At 33.4% G+C, this 17,528-nt stretch overlaps 4 protein-coding genes across 5 annotated transcripts; 3 read left to right on the top strand and 1 right to left on the bottom strand.

The window, feature by feature from the left end:
* Positions 1 to 349: 349 nt before the first annotated feature.
* Positions 350 to 3,107, top strand: LOC114370000 (signal peptidase complex subunit 3B-like). Of its 2 annotated transcripts, none has more exons than XM_028327284.1 (6): positions 350 to 526; positions 603 to 650; positions 1,881 to 1,943; positions 2,377 to 2,430; positions 2,533 to 2,619; positions 2,711 to 3,107. In XM_028327284.1, the coding sequence occupies exons 1-6, from the start codon at positions 401 to 403 to the stop codon at positions 2,834 to 2,836; spliced, it is 504 nt and encodes a 167-aa protein (XP_028183085.1). In that variant the 5' UTR covers positions 350 to 400; the 3' UTR covers positions 2,837 to 3,107. The 2 variants fall into 2 exon arrangements, with proteins under 2 accessions (XP_028183085.1, XP_028183086.1); XM_028327285.1 differs by having other exon boundaries at positions 401 to 526; positions 2,716 to 3,107.
* Positions 3,108 to 4,131: 1,024 nt separating this feature from the next.
* Positions 4,132 to 5,840, top strand: LOC114371074 (nuclear transcription factor Y subunit C-3-like). The gene has a single exon (XM_028328477.1). The coding sequence runs from the start codon at positions 4,861 to 4,863 to the stop codon at positions 5,653 to 5,655; it is 795 nt and encodes a 264-aa protein (XP_028184278.1). The 5' UTR covers positions 4,132 to 4,860; the 3' UTR covers positions 5,656 to 5,840.
* A 1,536-nt stretch (positions 5,841 to 7,376) lies between these two features.
* On the bottom strand, positions 7,377 to 9,925 carry LOC114370507 (increased DNA methylation 2-like). Its single transcript, XM_028327868.1, has 3 exons — positions 9,736 to 9,925; positions 8,521 to 9,627; positions 7,377 to 7,979 (listed from the first exon to the last, which is right to left on the bottom strand). The coding sequence occupies exons 2-3, from the start codon at positions 9,476 to 9,478 to the stop codon at positions 7,735 to 7,737; spliced, it is 1,203 nt and encodes a 400-aa protein (XP_028183669.1). The 5' UTR covers positions 9,479 to 9,627; positions 9,736 to 9,925; the 3' UTR covers positions 7,377 to 7,734.
* Positions 9,926 to 14,459: 4,534 nt separating this feature from the next.
* LOC114370678 (root phototropism protein 3-like) lies at positions 14,460 to 17,221 on the top strand. Its single transcript, XM_028328071.1, has 5 exons — positions 14,460 to 14,980; positions 15,181 to 15,250; positions 15,401 to 15,822; positions 15,863 to 16,502; positions 16,618 to 17,221. The coding sequence occupies exons 1-5, from the start codon at positions 14,820 to 14,822 to the stop codon at positions 16,984 to 16,986; spliced, it is 1,662 nt and encodes a 553-aa protein (XP_028183872.1). The 5' UTR covers positions 14,460 to 14,819; the 3' UTR covers positions 16,987 to 17,221.
* The last annotated feature ends 307 nt before the right edge of the window (positions 17,222 to 17,528 follow it).

Here is a 17,528-nt window from a genome sequence, read left to right as displayed (position 1 = left end):
CTCTTGAAAAGAATGGAGAGAATGAAATTGTTACCTGTAAATAATAAATTAGAATTTTTATTCTTTCAGATATTAAATTTCACTCATCTACATATTTAGTATTAAAATGATCATTTATTAATCACACGATTAAATATAAATGATTAATATATTCTTAAGTTACACGAAAAATGATTTTCTATCATAATTTGCTTTTGACTTGATTGAATTTTAGATTAGTCGAATTTCTTTTTTGGGGTGAATAAGAGGGTTAAGGAAGAAAAAAAATATCATTTACACATATAAGTAATTGAATTTGAATATATGACAAAAATAATAGTTTTTTATAATTCATTTTTTATTTGTTAAAATTTACCGAAGAAGAGTGTGGACAGTAGCAGAGCAGTGGAAGAAAGGAAAAATGCATTCGTACGGTTACAGAGTCAATGCTTTGTTAACCTTCGCCATAACCATTCTGGCCGTTATGTCCGCCATGGCTTCTCTCTCCGATAACCTCAATTCCCCCACTCCCTTTGTGCATGCTCAGGTCTCTCTCTCTCTCTCTCAGATCTGTAATCCACTCATTCCTTAACCTAACATCGTTTAATCGTGTCTCTGTGCAGGTCACCAACATTAACTGGTTTCAGAAACAGCCCAACGGCGACGACGAGGTCATTCTAATTATTGCTTATTTTTTTCTTATTTCAAATTCTAATTATATATATATATATATATATATATATATATATATATATATATATATATATATATATATTATTTTTTTCCTTTCTGCTGCTTATTATGCAATCTCTTTGGGATTCAGGATTGGGCTCTGTTTGAGATAGAATAGAATGTGTTATAATTTTTTTAAAAGAAAATGCGGTATGAGCATGGAAAGGCATTGTGGCAAAATCACATGGAAAAGCTTGGTTTGATTGATAATCTTTTATTTTCTTAAAGGGGAAAATAACTTGTATGAATGTTTTTTTTTTTTTTTTGCAATAATACACAGTTAAAAGGGAAACTATTGGAATGAAATTAATGAAGCGCAAATATATTTCACAGACTGAAGATTCTGTTTGCGTATTTGGCATTCCAGTTTATGTGAAAAACTTTACTTGTAAACAGTCATTGATTGTGTTTGGCTTTTTTAGGGCATTTAAGGGATTATAATTTGAATGTGATGGTAGATAAAGAATAGGTATATACCATATTCAAAGTTTGACATATTTGTAAATGGGTATTTTTTCACAACAAGATTTGCAGTCATGGTCTTTCAGCAGTGTGCTTACAATGGAGTTACTGATGAAACCAATGACAAAAATAGAGTTTCACATCATATCAATTTATTATTATCTAAACAGAACTTAAATTCAAACTAACTGTAATGGTTTAAATCATTAACTTTTTTTAATCAAAGTATCGATTCAATTATTAAATATGGTAAAAAAAAAATCTGGTAAAGAGCTTCAATTAAAGTCACCAAATTCCTTTTAGGTATTTGCTTTGGCTGTTGAATGTCCATATTTTGCATACAATGTACAAGTAATTCTCTTGAATGCTTGAATTGAAACTATTCAAGTACACTGCCAAGATAATTTTAAGCATGGGATGGTTCTGGCCATTGGAAGTTCATTTTTCAGTGGCCAGGCATGACAAAATATTTAACCACCAACGCTATTTTCCATGCAAAAGATCTAGTGGTTACGATGTAATACACTATAAACACCTATACACACATTTCACTCTCCTGTATATTTATCTGCATGTGCCATGAATTTTATACTGCATATGATCTTTTATCATATTGTGCCATAGACCATCTCTGTTTTATGTCTCTGATATTCAAAGCCATCTTAATTCCTAGTTCAATATGTAATGAAAAAGCCTTTCCATTGCAGGTCAGCATGACGATGAATATATCAGCAAATTTGCAGTCTCTTTTCACATGGAACACAAAACAGGTTCTTGACTAGAATTTCCATGATTCATTGTAATCAATACTGGTTTTTTGTGTTTATATCCCTCTTTGCTTCCTGAAAGTGTGGATGCTGTAGGAACTAAATTGGGAAGATTGGATGTAGGATGAATGAAATTTAAAATATTTAACTAGAGTTGTGAAGCATGTCTTCATGTACTGTTAATTTTGTCTTCTCTTCCTTTGATCCTCCCCATCTTAATAATCATGGTGCCTTGCCTACAGTTCTTGCTTCATATCCTAAAATTTATAACCTTGTATTCAGTAGTGTATACATTTCAATAAAACCACTGGAACGGCTTGATGTGAAACTTGCATATGACTTACAGGAATCCTGTTTTCAGATCACTTATTCTAAAAAATTATGAAGTTCAGGGCTTCCTTGGGACTTGGTTTAATATCTTTTTATATGCTTCCAGGTTTTTGTATTTTTAGCTGCTGAGTATGAAACCCCTAAGAAACCCTTGAATCAGGTTTGATTTGATCTGGTTGTTTGCATCCTTCTCTTACATATCAAGCTTTGCAATATGGTATCTCGTAGTTATTGCTTATGCTTTTAGGATGCCAATTTATAGATATCGCTGTGGGATGGTATAATTCCTTCAAAAGATCATGCTAAGTTTTGGATTCATACATCCAATAAGTACCGCTTCATTGATCAGGTACAAAACTCTTCAAGGATATGCAATTGCTAGCATAAATGCCTTCAGATTTATTTATGTCTTAATTTTCCCATTTTTTTTTCATGTCTAGGGAAGCAATTTGCGCGGTAAAGAATTTAATTTGACAATGCACTGGCATGTTATGCCCAAGACTGGCAAAATGTTCGCTGACAAAATAGTTATGCCAGGATATAAATTGCCAGAGGAATACAGATGAAGCTTGCATTTGTTAATGTATTGAAGTAACTTTAACCTTTCCTATAACGGATCTGAAGGTTAGCAAAAAAACTACAATTTGGGAAAGGATAAGTTGTTTGCCAAAAGTTAAAATGAAAATAGTTGGAGTATTATGAAACATTTCCGCGTGTTCTTGTGTTCTATTGCGTTGGACCGAACATTTTCTTTATTTTTTTGAGGAATACTGACACTCTATGATAGTTGGTATTCATTAGAAATTATTAATTTCGATGGATCTTACTTCTCTTCAATGATATTCTCTCCAATTTTATAAGGGAAACTCATCCAAAATTATAAATTTTAATCAATCAAATAGTGTTAGAAAGACGGTATTGGAATGAGTATCATTAGCATTCCTTTTAATTCTTTTATGCACTGTTTAGCCGTTGAAATTCTTTGGCTATTGAATATTTTGATTCTCTGAAAATATTTTCGGTTTATGGCGTATTTTCTCGGCGGTCAACAAAGACACCCTTTTCTTAGTGGAATTTGTGTATTTTTGAGAATCCTTGGTAGAAAATTGAAAATTCATATTTGCCCATAATTTTATTTTTTTTAACAAAACCAGGACAAATTCTCATGCAAACCACTAACCTTTTCTAAAACGTTTAAATGATGAGAAAATTTTAACAAATATATTATTGATATAAAATATTTAATAATTTTATCTATGATTAATTTTCGTCTAAAATTATATGGACTCTTTAGTGAGATCTTATTTTTTAATCATATTATTTTTATTCACAATACTACAACATGATATTTTTTCATTTAAATTAAGGACTTGTTGGTATATTATCTTTACACTTTTATTTAAAATTTAAAGTTTTTATATAATAATTAAAATGGTCAACAAATAATATAAATTTAATAAATAATTACATTTGACTGAATATTTATTACTAAATACTTAAAAGAATATTATTTTCAACTACCTATGAAGTAAAATTAACTATATTTTATGGGACACCTGCATTCCTCTTTATTTAATTTAACTGAGTAGTGAACAAAATCCGATTTCTTATATTAGTATAAACCAAAACAAAAAATTAACTCTGTTGGGGCCAATAAATAAAGAGTTAGTTATTATTACAATAAAAGTCAAAACAGATCGCACTCATCTTTTTTGGTAGTGGCCCGTTCGTTCCAAGAAAACATCATTAATCGTTACTAAAGCTCTGTTTTTTCATATATTCTTATGAAGCCCTTATATTTTTGTCCCCTATAAAAAGATTTGGATCTGTCACCTTACGGAAATAATTCCAAAATGTGCTTCTGGTGTACTAAAACTCGTGCATAATAGATCTGTGAAGTAACAGAGAATTTCTGATCATTTTGTCTTTCTTTTCCTTTTTATTTTCATTTTCCAATCCTTTACAGATTCTTAATATTTGCATAACAAAGCATCACCTCTTAGAGAAGGTAGCAACTGTAGCTGTAGGAATACACATATCTACGTAATTTTGTTAACGCATCTAGGTGTAGTGAAACTGTTTGTCATTATCTATCTTGTTACGGTAAAAATCCAAACCCGGGAATTGGGATGAGTACTTGTGGCCATGAAATATATATAGCATTGTCCTGTGATGGATGTTATGCGGCTCGTAAACTTTTGAACAGATTTACTTCTAAATATGTAATTGAATTGTGTTAAGATCAAGATCTACTGATGAATTTGATATATAGTTTGTTTACTTGTTATGTTTAATGCATGCAGAGAAAAGGGTGTGCCTTCTTTTCTTCCCTCCAGCTCTAGTATCCCCATCCCTCCCTAAAGAATCTTTGGTAGCATGTGCATTGTTGCGCATGTTTGAATAATCGTTCTGGACGTACTTTTGAGTGTTCAATATATACTTTTGGAGAATGATACTCTTTCAATTTTGAACGTAGTTTTAGAAGGTTGGAATGGTTATCCAAACATGCATTTTGTTTGCATGTATATGTTATTGTTTTGGTCACTAATGAAGTGTAGGCATTGATTTGTTTGATTTGACGTGAAGCAGGATGGATCATCAAGGGCATGGGCATGGGCACGGCCAGAACCCATCTATGGGGGTTGTTGGAAATGGACCTCAATTTCCTTATGGTTCTAATCCATACCAGGCCAGCCATATGACAGGTTCACCTGGTATGGTTGTTGCATCACCTGGGACCATTCAATCCACTGGTCAACCACCTTCAACTCAGCTAGGACAACATCAACTTGCTTATCAGCACATGCATCAGCAACAACAGCAGCAGCTGCGGCAACGTCTCCAAGCCTTCTGGGCAAACCAATATCAAGAAATCGAGAAGGTGACCGATTTCAAGAACCATAGCCTCCCCTTGGCGAGGATCAAGAAGATTATGAAGGCTGACGAGGATGTCAGAATGATATCGGCTGAGGCACCGGTCATATTTGCGAGGGCATGTGAAATGTTCATATTGGAGTTAACCTTGCGCTCTTGGAATCACACAGAAGAGAACAAAAGGAGAACACTTCAAAAGAATGATATTGCAGCAGCCATCACAAGAACTGATATCTTTGATTTTTTGGTTGACATTGTGCCTAGGGAGGACTTGAAAGATGAAGTGCTTGCTTCAATGCCAAGAGGAGATGTGCCTGTTACAGGGCCTCCTGAGGCACTTCCTTATTGCTATATGCCACCTCAACAAGTTGGAGCTGCTGGTGTCATGATGGGTAATAAGCCTGTGATAGACCCATATGCTCAACAGACTCATCCCTACAACATGGCACCACAACTGTGGCCACAACCACCACCACCACCAGAGCAGCAACAATCATCTCCAGATCAGTAGCCACTTATTATTTGAAGGATCTTTGACACTATTTCACTCTTGTTAATTAGTTTTCCAAGGTCTGTAATTTTGAATTTTATGTTGGACTGATCATTTCAGTACATCATAGTAAAATTTAATTCTGCAGTTTTTGAATTTTTATTTCCATCTTTTTCTTTATGGAATTTAATATTTTCTGCTACAGAGATTCTTAATGTATCGCAAGTACACAAATTAATTACCAATAATGTTTATGATTTATCAGTTATTAGCTCTAGATGCATGGTTTATAGTTGCGGCCGATGCTGGTCTCATATTGCATTATGATTTTGCTACAGTTATTCCAACCTGACTTTGCGTTATTAGAGAGTGTAAAGAAAATTTCAGAATCTGTCAAACTATAAACCATGCAAAGAAAATTTGTTGTAAACTAATCACAATCTGTCATATATGATAAAGCTATTAACTTTTACAACAATTACCTTAGAAGTTATACTACTATTTTTAATTAGTTAATAGTATAAATCTGACTGTACATAAAAATTAAACTCTTAGAAATATGATATTTTTGTACGTTGGGCGGAGGCAATCTGGCTTTTAGCTTTGTTATTACTTAATCAACAACTTGAAAAAACTGTACTCTCGTGTTGAACATGAAGAAGAGTTCTGATTGAATATTTTCTTTCTCCCTCATGTCCTTTTGTGATAATGCAATTAAAGAGAATAATTAGTAATTAGTGTAGTGATTTCCCCTTGACCATTTTTTATTGAGATTCTTAACCGTTAGTCAAGACTACTCGAGAATTATGCTTAAGCTTAAGTAGTCCTTTCATCATTTTCTTTCTGTTCTATTATATATGAGCCGTAGTTTCTGTTATATTATATATGAGCCGTGGTGACTTTTACTCTTCTGTCATTATAATAACTGTAGCTCTATGATTCCCCTTTTTTGTGTGAACACTGTCATAAAAACTTACACTAGAGTATATTAGAACAAGCTTTACGATACGTGCACCCTAAAAAGCACGAACATATCCACTCCTTTTTCTATGGTAAAAAGGGGCTGGGGACCCAAAGAAAGCAACACATAACTACAAAAAGGAGTTAAATAATACTAGCATGGAGCACCGTACAGCATCTTCAAAAATCAAGGATTTGGGACCCTCAAAAGCAACTGATAGCCTTTGCCTGGGGGTTGAGGCAGTAATATGCCAACTATCAACCAATCTCTCTCCAACCGTGTATTAACTTAACCATCCAATCGTGGTGTTTTATATTTGAGAGAGGAGGTTAGTATATAGGGACAGGATTGGGATCTTACAGTTGTGTGATGAATGATGATGGCCAGCCATCCTTAAAAAATGGAAAAGTGGAAAAATGTCAAAAATCAATTCTGGAACTCTCTCATAAAAAAACTAGTTTTACCATTACCCAATTCACCTTAGGAGTCACACACACCTACCCAAAATGCTTTACAAGGAATGTTGGATGGTCACTGATGACCCAGCTCAACAGAGCATTGGAAGTAAAAAATGTAAAATTGTATTGGCAGACTTCTAACTTGAACAAGAGAGAAGTATTAAGGCTCTCCTACTACATGAATAGGGGTCCTCTTCAACTAAGAGTAACTAAATAGACAGAAATGGTTGTGGATGATATGATTGTGCATTTATGCAGGGCATACAAGCCACCTGCAACAATGTATAACACATTTGTAGTTGGATGGAAATGACCAAAATAAATGGAGTAAAGTTGTGTGTTGAAGTAGCAGGGTCAGTCAACCCAAGGTTAACATCAGCCCTGCTGACTTCTCAAACGAATTTAATATATTCATCTGCAAAGCACTCTCGCATACATCCATAAAAATGGATTAATTAATATTGGCATGATCACTTCAACATGAAGAGAAAGTCAGAGATCATCTGACCAAGAGGATCACTAAATTTCAAAATAAATAAGGCAAAGATAGACACTACAGGATATTGTCAGTCAAAACAAAACCATATCCATTTGACATTTTGCATCAATTTATAGTAACCTTCGTTGGTGCCTGGTGTGGTGGAATAAATGGAAGGACTCTGATTGGACAGAACTTTGCCATCATGTACATTTCCCTTTCATGACAACTCCTTCAAGAATCCCATCAATGCCAAAATTACCTGAAAATTGATGCGGATCTACAGGGCCGGGCAGCTGGAACGAGACAGAGAATTGGCCCGGGGGGCAAAGGTTGCGAGTTTGCATTTCAAATACCTGAGAGTACCTGGATACAGTATTCTCTCCAGTTGTAGTTACTCCAGATATCAACACTTTACCATCAGTGCCAACCTCACAGCTGAATTCCCCTGCAGTCATAAATTCAAGTATTATTTTAGTTATCTCTCTGTAGTGAGATCTCTGAGGCTCCATGTGCAAAAAGAATTAAGAGTTTTTACCCCCCCACCCCCCCCCCCCCCCCCAAAAAAAAATAATAGTAGGATTAGCAACAACAAAAAAATACATTTTGAGGGCCAAGTTGGCATACATAAGCATTGGTTACCACCGTTAAAAGTGCCATTGCCCATAGCCAAAAACAATCCAACTACAAAAAAATAACTATAATAAGCTTCTAAAAGTGTAGATTCCTTCTAAAAAAATAAACAAGTGGAACCCTTTATATATATATAGATTCCTTTTCAACTGGTATGGAACTTAAAGTAACTTTATTTCATCAATCGTAATCTTTTAGCAGAAAAATTTACATCATAAACATCAAAGAGACATTCCTAAAACGCAGGCAGCAGGTACATATAGCTTAAAACCTAAGAATCTGAACTAAATGAATGGCAATTATATTATAGATGAATCCTTTGCAATTGACACTGATTCGCTGAACAAGAAACTTACGTTCATTCCTCTTCACCCCTGGAAGAGACAAGCGAAACAGGTATGCATCTTCACACTCTCCAATGTCCACAAGCCCCATGGTTGGCCCAATCCCCCCTGTAGCCACAGTTCCAGTCAACCCAAAACCATTCATGGTAGCAGCCACAATATCAGACCATTCCTTCTTAGAAGGCCGCGAAGGAAGGAACAACATAGCCGGCCCAACCTTATCATGATCACTCTCATCATCTTCAGTATCCATGTAATCATACATCACATTAGTACCACCACGACACGTTGCACCGCCACTCCTCGATGCATCAACATTCACACGATCCTCAGGCTCAGAAGAACCACCACCACCACCACCACAGGACTCAACATTACCATCAGGCTCAACATTCCCCACTGAAATGTCAGTGTTACTCGGAACACGATTGTCATCAAAACAAATACCCAATTGCAACCTAGCAGCATCTCTGTCCACATGCAACTCCTCCACCCCACTCAGCCTCTTGAACCTCTCAACATCCTCAATCCTAATATAGAAGCTATCAGGGTTATTAATAAACACAACATTATCAACAACTTTGTGCTTGTTTTTGAACCGGTACTGAGGATGAAACCCGGGATGGAACAACTCAGGAAATTGGGGGTAATTGTTGTTGTTTCCATTTCCATTTCCATCTCCACCCAGTGCTTGGCCTTGGAAGAAACGGCGCAATGAGGTTAATTTGAGGATGAGTGACTTTTCAGTGTTCCTGAGAATGTAATAGTAGACACGCTCCAATTCCACGATTTTGATGCAAGAATGAGTTAGTTGGTCCAATGTGTAAGGAGGAAGCCCCTCCGCAACTCTTTGCAAGATTGATTTTTTGGTGGTTTCGCCTTTGATGTCGGGGCCGAAGTAGGTTCCCATAATGAAGTACAGTAGAAAACACCGATCATCGTTTTCTAGGTCAGCCTCAGAAACCATCATCACTCTGGAACAAAATACAATACTCGATTTTTAAGGGATTTTCTTCTTCTTCTTCTTCTTCTTCTTCTTTTTACAATGGCAGCAACCAACGAAGCTCGAACCTAGGAGCTCACAATTTTTTAAGTGACTTGGTGTCACCAAAAATGTACCTGCAATTTGTTTTTAAGAGTGAAACTGTATTGCAACAAAAAAAAATAAAAAATAGACGAATTTAAGATTAAAATAGAAAGGGAAAAGTGTAAGCTAAGGAGATTGACCTGAGGAGTAAGAGGACGCAATCCAATGGCATTGTAGTGTTTGTGCCACACTCACGTTCATTCAAGTGACATGCATAGAGAAGAAGGAAGAAACGAGACTCACGAGAGAGAGAGAGAGAGAGTTCAACGTTGCTGCTATTGCAAATGGGGCTCAACTCAATTTGGGCTTGGGCACAGTGCGACTTGCAAACTTGCACTGCACGCATACCCACTACACTAGTACCTACTCCTGCAGGGTTACTCAACTCATTATTTAATACTACAAAGCCAAATTTATGACTACTAAATACTATTTTTTAACAAAAATCATTTTTACAAATTTGGTGTCTCACTAACTATTATTTTTAGAATATTGATTAAAAAATTAAAAAAAAATCATGAGCAACGTAATTTTTTCTCTCTCAATAAAAATATTTATATTTTAAATTTGTTAATAAATATTCTTAAGACATTGCCTAGCATTTATCAATAATTTATATTATTATATTATTTTTAAAGTACTAATAGTAATCGATATAATTAGTTTCACTTCAACCGATGTTGGATAGGTTCTTATATTTGATTGAGTTTAGAGAGAATATTTATGAGATATGCAATTTCTATGATAATTTTACAAAGATAATAAGGGAATTTTTTTTTTAATTTCAATAAAAAAAATTCAATAAATAATAAGTAATAACAATAATTTGTATGATAATCTTATAGAATATTATAAAAAAAATATCATATTGGGAGATCTTTGTATTATAAACTTTACATTTCATTTGTTTTATCTAGCATAAGGATGGCAAATGAATTTGGAGTAAATAGATACAAAAATATCTTCGATAAATAAAAATTACCTAGTAAATAAATACAACTAAATAGGTTTAAATCTAAGTATAAGCATTTACCTATAAGTTTTATGGATGACATTTATAACTTACAAGTATATCAGTACAATTTATAACTCATCCCTTCCTTGACATGTCATTTTAGTACATTAAATTTGAAGTTAATGTAGGTTGATCGTATGAGTAATTAATGATATGAAGTTAACTATATTTTTTTTTTTATGAATGTGAGTTTAATTCTCTTTGTCATCACTGAAATTTTGTCTAGTGGGTAACTTTTATTAGAAATTTTTCCTAGTGCTCAAAGGCACGCTAGGTCTTTAGTAATAATCTCAGCATATGATTAGCTTCTTACTCATTAGTATTGAGAATATTTTCCCATTTTATCATTATTTAATAGGGACATTCATAAACCGATCCAATTCAAGGTGGACCGAAAAAATAGATCCAAAAAACCAAAAATTAAATAAAATAAACAGATAAAAAAATTAGAAAATCAAATTTTTTTTATTGGTTGAGATGAATTTTTGAATTTAATTTTAGAGACCGATCCAAATCAAACTTATATGCATATGTATATACTTTTATTGATAAGCTTATAATATCACTCATTTTTATTTTTATTTCTTATATTTATAAAATTATCATATAACTTATATCTATTTATGAAAAATATATTTAATTAAAGATATTTTTACTAATTATTTAAGTTAACAAATATTCTATTATTAGTTATATAATGATGTATAAATAAAATATCTGATATTGATATTTGAAATTATTTGTTATTATATTTATTATATATCTTAGCTTTTATTTCGTATTTTTTTTAAAATAAAGTAGGATTAAAATCAAAAAATGATCCAATCAAAATCGCTTTAAATTGGATTGGATGGGATCAAATTAAAATTTTAAATTAAATCAATTGAATGATAAATTAACAAAATTAAAATAATTAAATCAAGTAGTTCTTTTTTTAAATTGATCTAACCCAATCTGCCAACATTCCTACTATTTAATACAAAAAGTATATTGTTTTTTACTGCATTATAAAAAAGTATGTTAATTTTAAAATAACAATAAAAGTAGTCACAACTCGCAATTCCTATCGTGTAAAAAAAACTCAGAATTCCTGTTAGTATATTCTCATGTCAACTACTTTTTTATTAAAGGTATATGATTTAAGTATCACTTTAAATATTTTTATAAAAGGCCTGAACGGACTTATAAGTTTGTTTAAAATATATTATGTAATAATTTAACATCAAGATAAATATCAAAATATGCATGTTAGATTTTATGAGAATCAAACTTAACTTGTTTAAGATTTAATATAAACATATTTTGTAATAAAACTTTTAAATAAAACATAAATTTATATTTCAATAAAGTTAACTTTTTTTATGAAATCAAAAATTTATCTTTTTTAAAAATAAATATAAGATTTAACTTAATATAACAAATTTAATATTTATAAAATAATATTATTAAATTTGTTATATTTTGAGAAAACTTGGTCTGATATGAGTCCAGCGTGTATTTGTATTTGATTTGATGCTAGATAATTGATTCTGAATTCAAAATTAATTTTAGATCAAATTTTATATGTTTAGTTTCATGTTACAAAAGATTTCAAAATTGATTCTGAATTCATAATTAATTTTAGATCAAATTTTATATGTTTAGTTTCATGTTACAAAAGATTTCAAAATTGATTCTGAATTCATAATTGAGTTTAAGTTGAAGTAACTTTAAATAATTTTTATCAAAAAATTTATATTGAATTTTATTTTTACCTTAATTTTATAATAAATCCTAAATTTCATTACTTCAAAATTAATTTTATCAAAGTTAATACACAAGTAGACTAACTTATAAGTCCCTGCCAAGCAACCTAATCTATTTCCACACCTGACCATGCCATAGTGCCATAATAGATAGGAAGAAGAGGACTGGACTGTGTCACTCTAAGGCCAACTTTAGCAGCACTTTCTGTCCTGATTGTTGCTTACCTAGATTGTTTTTTAAAAACAATGTATCCATGTACCATTCGCTGATGATAACAGCAACTCAAAGGCATTCTCTTGAACACCTGTCATGATAGATTTCCACCTGGTTTTTATATCTCTACTTCTACTTCTAGCATAGCAGTGGAAGCAAACCTTGATTGGGTTCGTTGCCTCTACTCCCCAATGGTTCATATCAAATTAAGATGCATATACTGTACCCAACAATCCAAGGAAGATTCAATTTTAAATAACATGATGGTAAGTACTACTATTTTTTAGAGCAGTAGTTAGCATAGTTAAGTCCAAGCATCGTTTAGTAATTCACCGAACTATTATTACTCTTGGTTCAATAATATTGAATCAAAGAAGAGAGGATTTTTACACAGAATGCAGAAACAACAAGGCATGTCATTTAAATATTCTCCTACTATTTCTATTTCTACTTCTTTTGATCGTAGTTACAATTTGCGTAACCGGAGAAGACGCGAGTTTGTGAACCCAAAATTTCACGTCCTCTTTCCCCAATCTGGAACTCAAAATCAAAACAACCCCAAAGAAAAACCCTAAAACCCATTCCCTGACGGCTTTCTTCCCCAACCACAAGCGAAGCAACGAAATCCCCGCGAGACAAAACGACAACGCCCTCAGGAACAGGTCAAACTCTTGAATCCTCCACGACCACAAGCCACCCGCAACGCAGACCAACACGAATGCGAACCACGCCGATTTCTTCTTCGTTACCCTCCTGTTGGCGGCTATTTTCCCTCTCCGGCCACCGCCGACGAGAAAGCTCAGAGTCTGAGAATCGCCGCGCGCGATTTCGCCGGCGAGGGAATTGAAGGGCTCCGGCAGGATCTTGAGATTGAACGCGACGGTGGAAGCCAGTTGAAGAATTTTTCGATTGGATGGTTGGGACCAGCCGCGCCTCTTAGCGCATGGGATTGTGGGAGTTGGATGCGATTGCGAAAGGCGAAGAGAAATTGGATTGAGAATGGAGATTGGGAATGAGAGAGGGTGATCTGAAATTGAAAAGGGGTAATGGGTTGTGCAAATGTAGGGTTTCACTTTCAGCATTGTAGTGTGTTTGGTGACCGTTACCAATAGAAGCAAGGTATATTTGGTTATTTCATCTTTCAATGGGAGAGAGAGAGAGAGAGAGAGGCCGTTTTGATTTTTGAATGCATTTGGGCGAATGGGCCTGCTTCTTCAAAGTTCAACCACACCACTCACAATGACTGTATTCTAATTTAAACGGATTTTCTTAAAACAAAATTATTTTAAATATTATATATGTCCTTTTTAGTTTAAAGTTGTAAAACAGTCATTTTATTTTCAAGTGCCTGCAATTGTTTTTATAACAATAACGTTACAATGTGTTCAATATTTGGAAGAAAATAATAATTCTACTCCATTCCAACAAAATTGTGTCCAATAAAAAAATAGTTGTAATCTTAAAAAAAGAAAAAACTCTTGTAGGTAAGAATTAATGAGTGATCATTGTTTCTGGGATGCTCCCTCCTTTTGATTGAGCTTGGTTGAGTTTTTCTTCATTTTGATCTCATTATTTTTTTCGATAATTTTAAATATTCCTAATACATCTTTTTATTTGTTAAATAAAAATTAAATGCTTTATATGATTTTAAAATATTAAATACAATTTTTTTTATTTAATATATATTAAGAAAATTTGTATATATATATAACATTTTTCTGTCTTTTCACGAACCTACAGAAAATTAAGACAAAGGAAATATAGGTCATAAGCTAGAACAAGTTTCCTGACCGCACAATCATGAGGCTAGAATTGTAGGTTAGGAATTGGGATGCGTTATTAATTGGATACAACCTGCAGGAAGCAGCTTCTTTATTGATGATGAAGAAATGTGGTTTTGTATTTCTCAATAAGTGGATGAGATAAAATGTTGACTATCTGCTACCTTCATTCCCTCCTTATCTGTCTACTCTCAAACTCTCCAATATTCCAATTGTTAAAGTGACACAAGATGGCTAAAGGCAAACAAATCATCTTCAATGTCATAAACACTGCAATTACAAATGCACAAACAGCATAGATCACATTAATTAAGGATATATGACACCCTATACTCTTCATCTAATATTAAATGAAAAGCAGGATATGTATGTACACTTTCTGTCTATATATTCTCCACAATAAACATACTGAACCTCTTCATATAATTTCCACCACTAGTACTGAAGCTCTTAAAGCTAGCTAAGAAATATGATGAAGGGGTTTCAGTTTGCAGGGCTTGATAAAGCCACCATAGGATGTAAAACTCTTGACTGTGAAAGTCCCTTTGGAGCGAAGCCTAACCGACGTGTCCTTCTACCGTCTAATGTTCCTATTCTTGCTCATTCCCTAGAACACACCCAACGAAACTGGTATGTATATGCTCCTTATTTTGTTCTTGCATCAGGATATTTACGATCATTTTTTTGTCTTTTCACTCTTTTGGGAAAGCCTACTGGATTTTTTAGATTAATAGATTTGGTTCGATCAAGTATACTTATAATCATTAATCAGAAAACGCTGCTTGACTTTCTTAATTATGCATGTGACTTGTCTCATTTATTTGATGCAGGATTGCTTGGTCAAATTCCCCTTCTGATTTAATTATACAAATTGGTGATTCTAGCTTTCACTTGCACAAGGTGGGGGCCAATCACTCCTTCAATTCTATGGGAAAATTATATATGTACTCTTGTTCCTATAGCTGCAAATCATGCTACTATTCTAAAGTAAAAAATATTTCATTAAATATTCTTAAGACTTCAACTGAATAAGATATGATTGATTTCCAGCTTGCAATTGCCTCAAGAAGCGAATATTTGAACCGGCTTGTATTTCAGAGGGGAAGCAACAGAGAAAAAGCTGGTGACAGCCTCATCATCCAAATTAAAAATCTCCCAGGTGGTAAAAAAGCTTTTGAATTAATAGTCAAATTCTGTTATGGAAGAAAAATTGATATAACCGCAGCAAACATTGTTCCATTATATTGTGCTGCACATTTCTTGGAAATGAGTGAAGATCTTGAAGAAGGAAATCTCATATCCAAGGCAGAAGCATTTCTAACCTTTCAACTACTATCTTCATGGAAAGACACATTTCGAATACTTAAAAGCAGTGAATCCATTTCCCCTTGGGCCAAGGACTTGCATATAGTGAAACGTTGCTCTGAAGCAATCAATAGCTTGGAAAGTGTTCACAAATCTAAATGCATCTAGTTTCACTTTTGAAAATGAAACACCCTTAAGTAATAATAGTGTTGATAATTGGTGGTTCAAAGATGTATCATGTCTACGCATAGATCATTTTATTGAAGTGATTCAATCAATTAGAAAACGTGGAACCAAACCAGAACTTGTAGGTTCTTGCATAGAACATTGGACAAGAAAATGGTTTTCCCAAGTCACATCTGGACTTGATAAGGAAACTCCTATGCCCATAACTCTCCAGTTACATAGAATTTCAACTGAGGGCTTGATTAACATACTTCCTAGTGAAGAAAATTCAGTCACTTGCAATTTTTTGCTTCACCTACTAAAGGCAGGGGTGATGCTGAAGATAAATCCGGAGTTGTTGTGTGTGCTAGAAAGAAGGGTAGCTTTAATGTTGGAGAAATGTCGTGTACCTGATCTCTTGGTTAAAAATCAAGGATACAAAGATTCTTTGTATGATGTTAGTGTGGTACTTAGGGTGTTAAGGTTTTATGTTTGTGGCATGTCAAGCAATTCTTCAGCAAAACCCCACAGTGTTGGAAGGTTAGTTGATGGGTATCTCACACAAGTTGCAAGGGATGAGAATCTCACAATGGAAAGTTTCAAATCACTTGTTGAAGCATTGCCACAAAAAGCTAGACACTGTGATGACAACCTCTATAGAGCTATTGACATGTACCTTAAGGTAATAGTGATACTATATCATTTCTAATTCTAAATCTAGCTCAAAATAGACTAACTTTAATATAGATTGGTTTACCTTGTTTTGCATGACTCTTAGACTTGATCCAATTTTGCAGGCACATCCAAATTTGGCAGAAGAAAATAGAACAGATGTTTGTAGAGTCCTAGAATACCATAGATTGTCACACGAAGCACGTCAGCATGTGATGCAAAACGATAGATTGCCCTTGAAATTAACCACGGAATTTGTCCTTTTTGAGCAAGTGAACATGGCAACCTCAATGACAAGTAAAGGATCGAATTACCGAAGGACAAATACTCAGACCGTCATCAGAGTGAACAAGGATATGGAAAAAAGACAAATAACAAATGCCCAGGAGATAAACATGATGAGAAAAGACGTTGAAATGATAAAGTCGCAACTCTTGGAAGTACATAGCTGCAAAATGAAGCTCCAAAACCAACTGAAGAGATGCATTCGTTGAAAGATAGTTAGTTCATCATGTAAAAACACTTGGAGAAGGACCTTCCCTCGTTTTCTGTGATAGTAATGTAAGAAATTTGAACGAATGGTGTAAAATATGTATGCCTCATTTAACTAGTCCTCCTCCGGTTAAACTACTTCCACTGCATTCCAACCCCATCCCTTAAATCATGTACCAGGAACTAAGTTTCAACTCTTAAGTCGAACTAATGAAACTATGGACATTTATATGGCAATAGTCAAATTTGAGAAAACAACTAACATTTATAGGCTGTAATTTGTAAATGAGTTTTCATTCAATATAACCTTTTTATTAAATGATCACTTAAATTTTACTGAATTAACGTGTAAAATTGTTTTATATTATATTAAACTTGAATTGAATTTATTCAAAATATTAGCAAAACATCTCATGTTAATGAACAAAGTTTAACATTAAAACTAAAATAATGGGTTGATGTTTTTGAAAATAAAAATAACAATTTAGGGATCAAATAGAAAATTTAATAAAAATATAGGACTCGCAAATTAATTAAATCTTTA

This window comes from Glycine soja, chromosome 10, assembly GCF_004193775.1.
Source record: "Glycine soja cultivar W05 chromosome 10, ASM419377v2, whole genome shotgun sequence".
Classification (NCBI taxonomy): domain Eukaryota; kingdom Viridiplantae; phylum Streptophyta; class Magnoliopsida; order Fabales; family Fabaceae; genus Glycine; species Glycine soja.
This window is presented reverse-complemented; position numbering and strand designations above follow the sequence as displayed.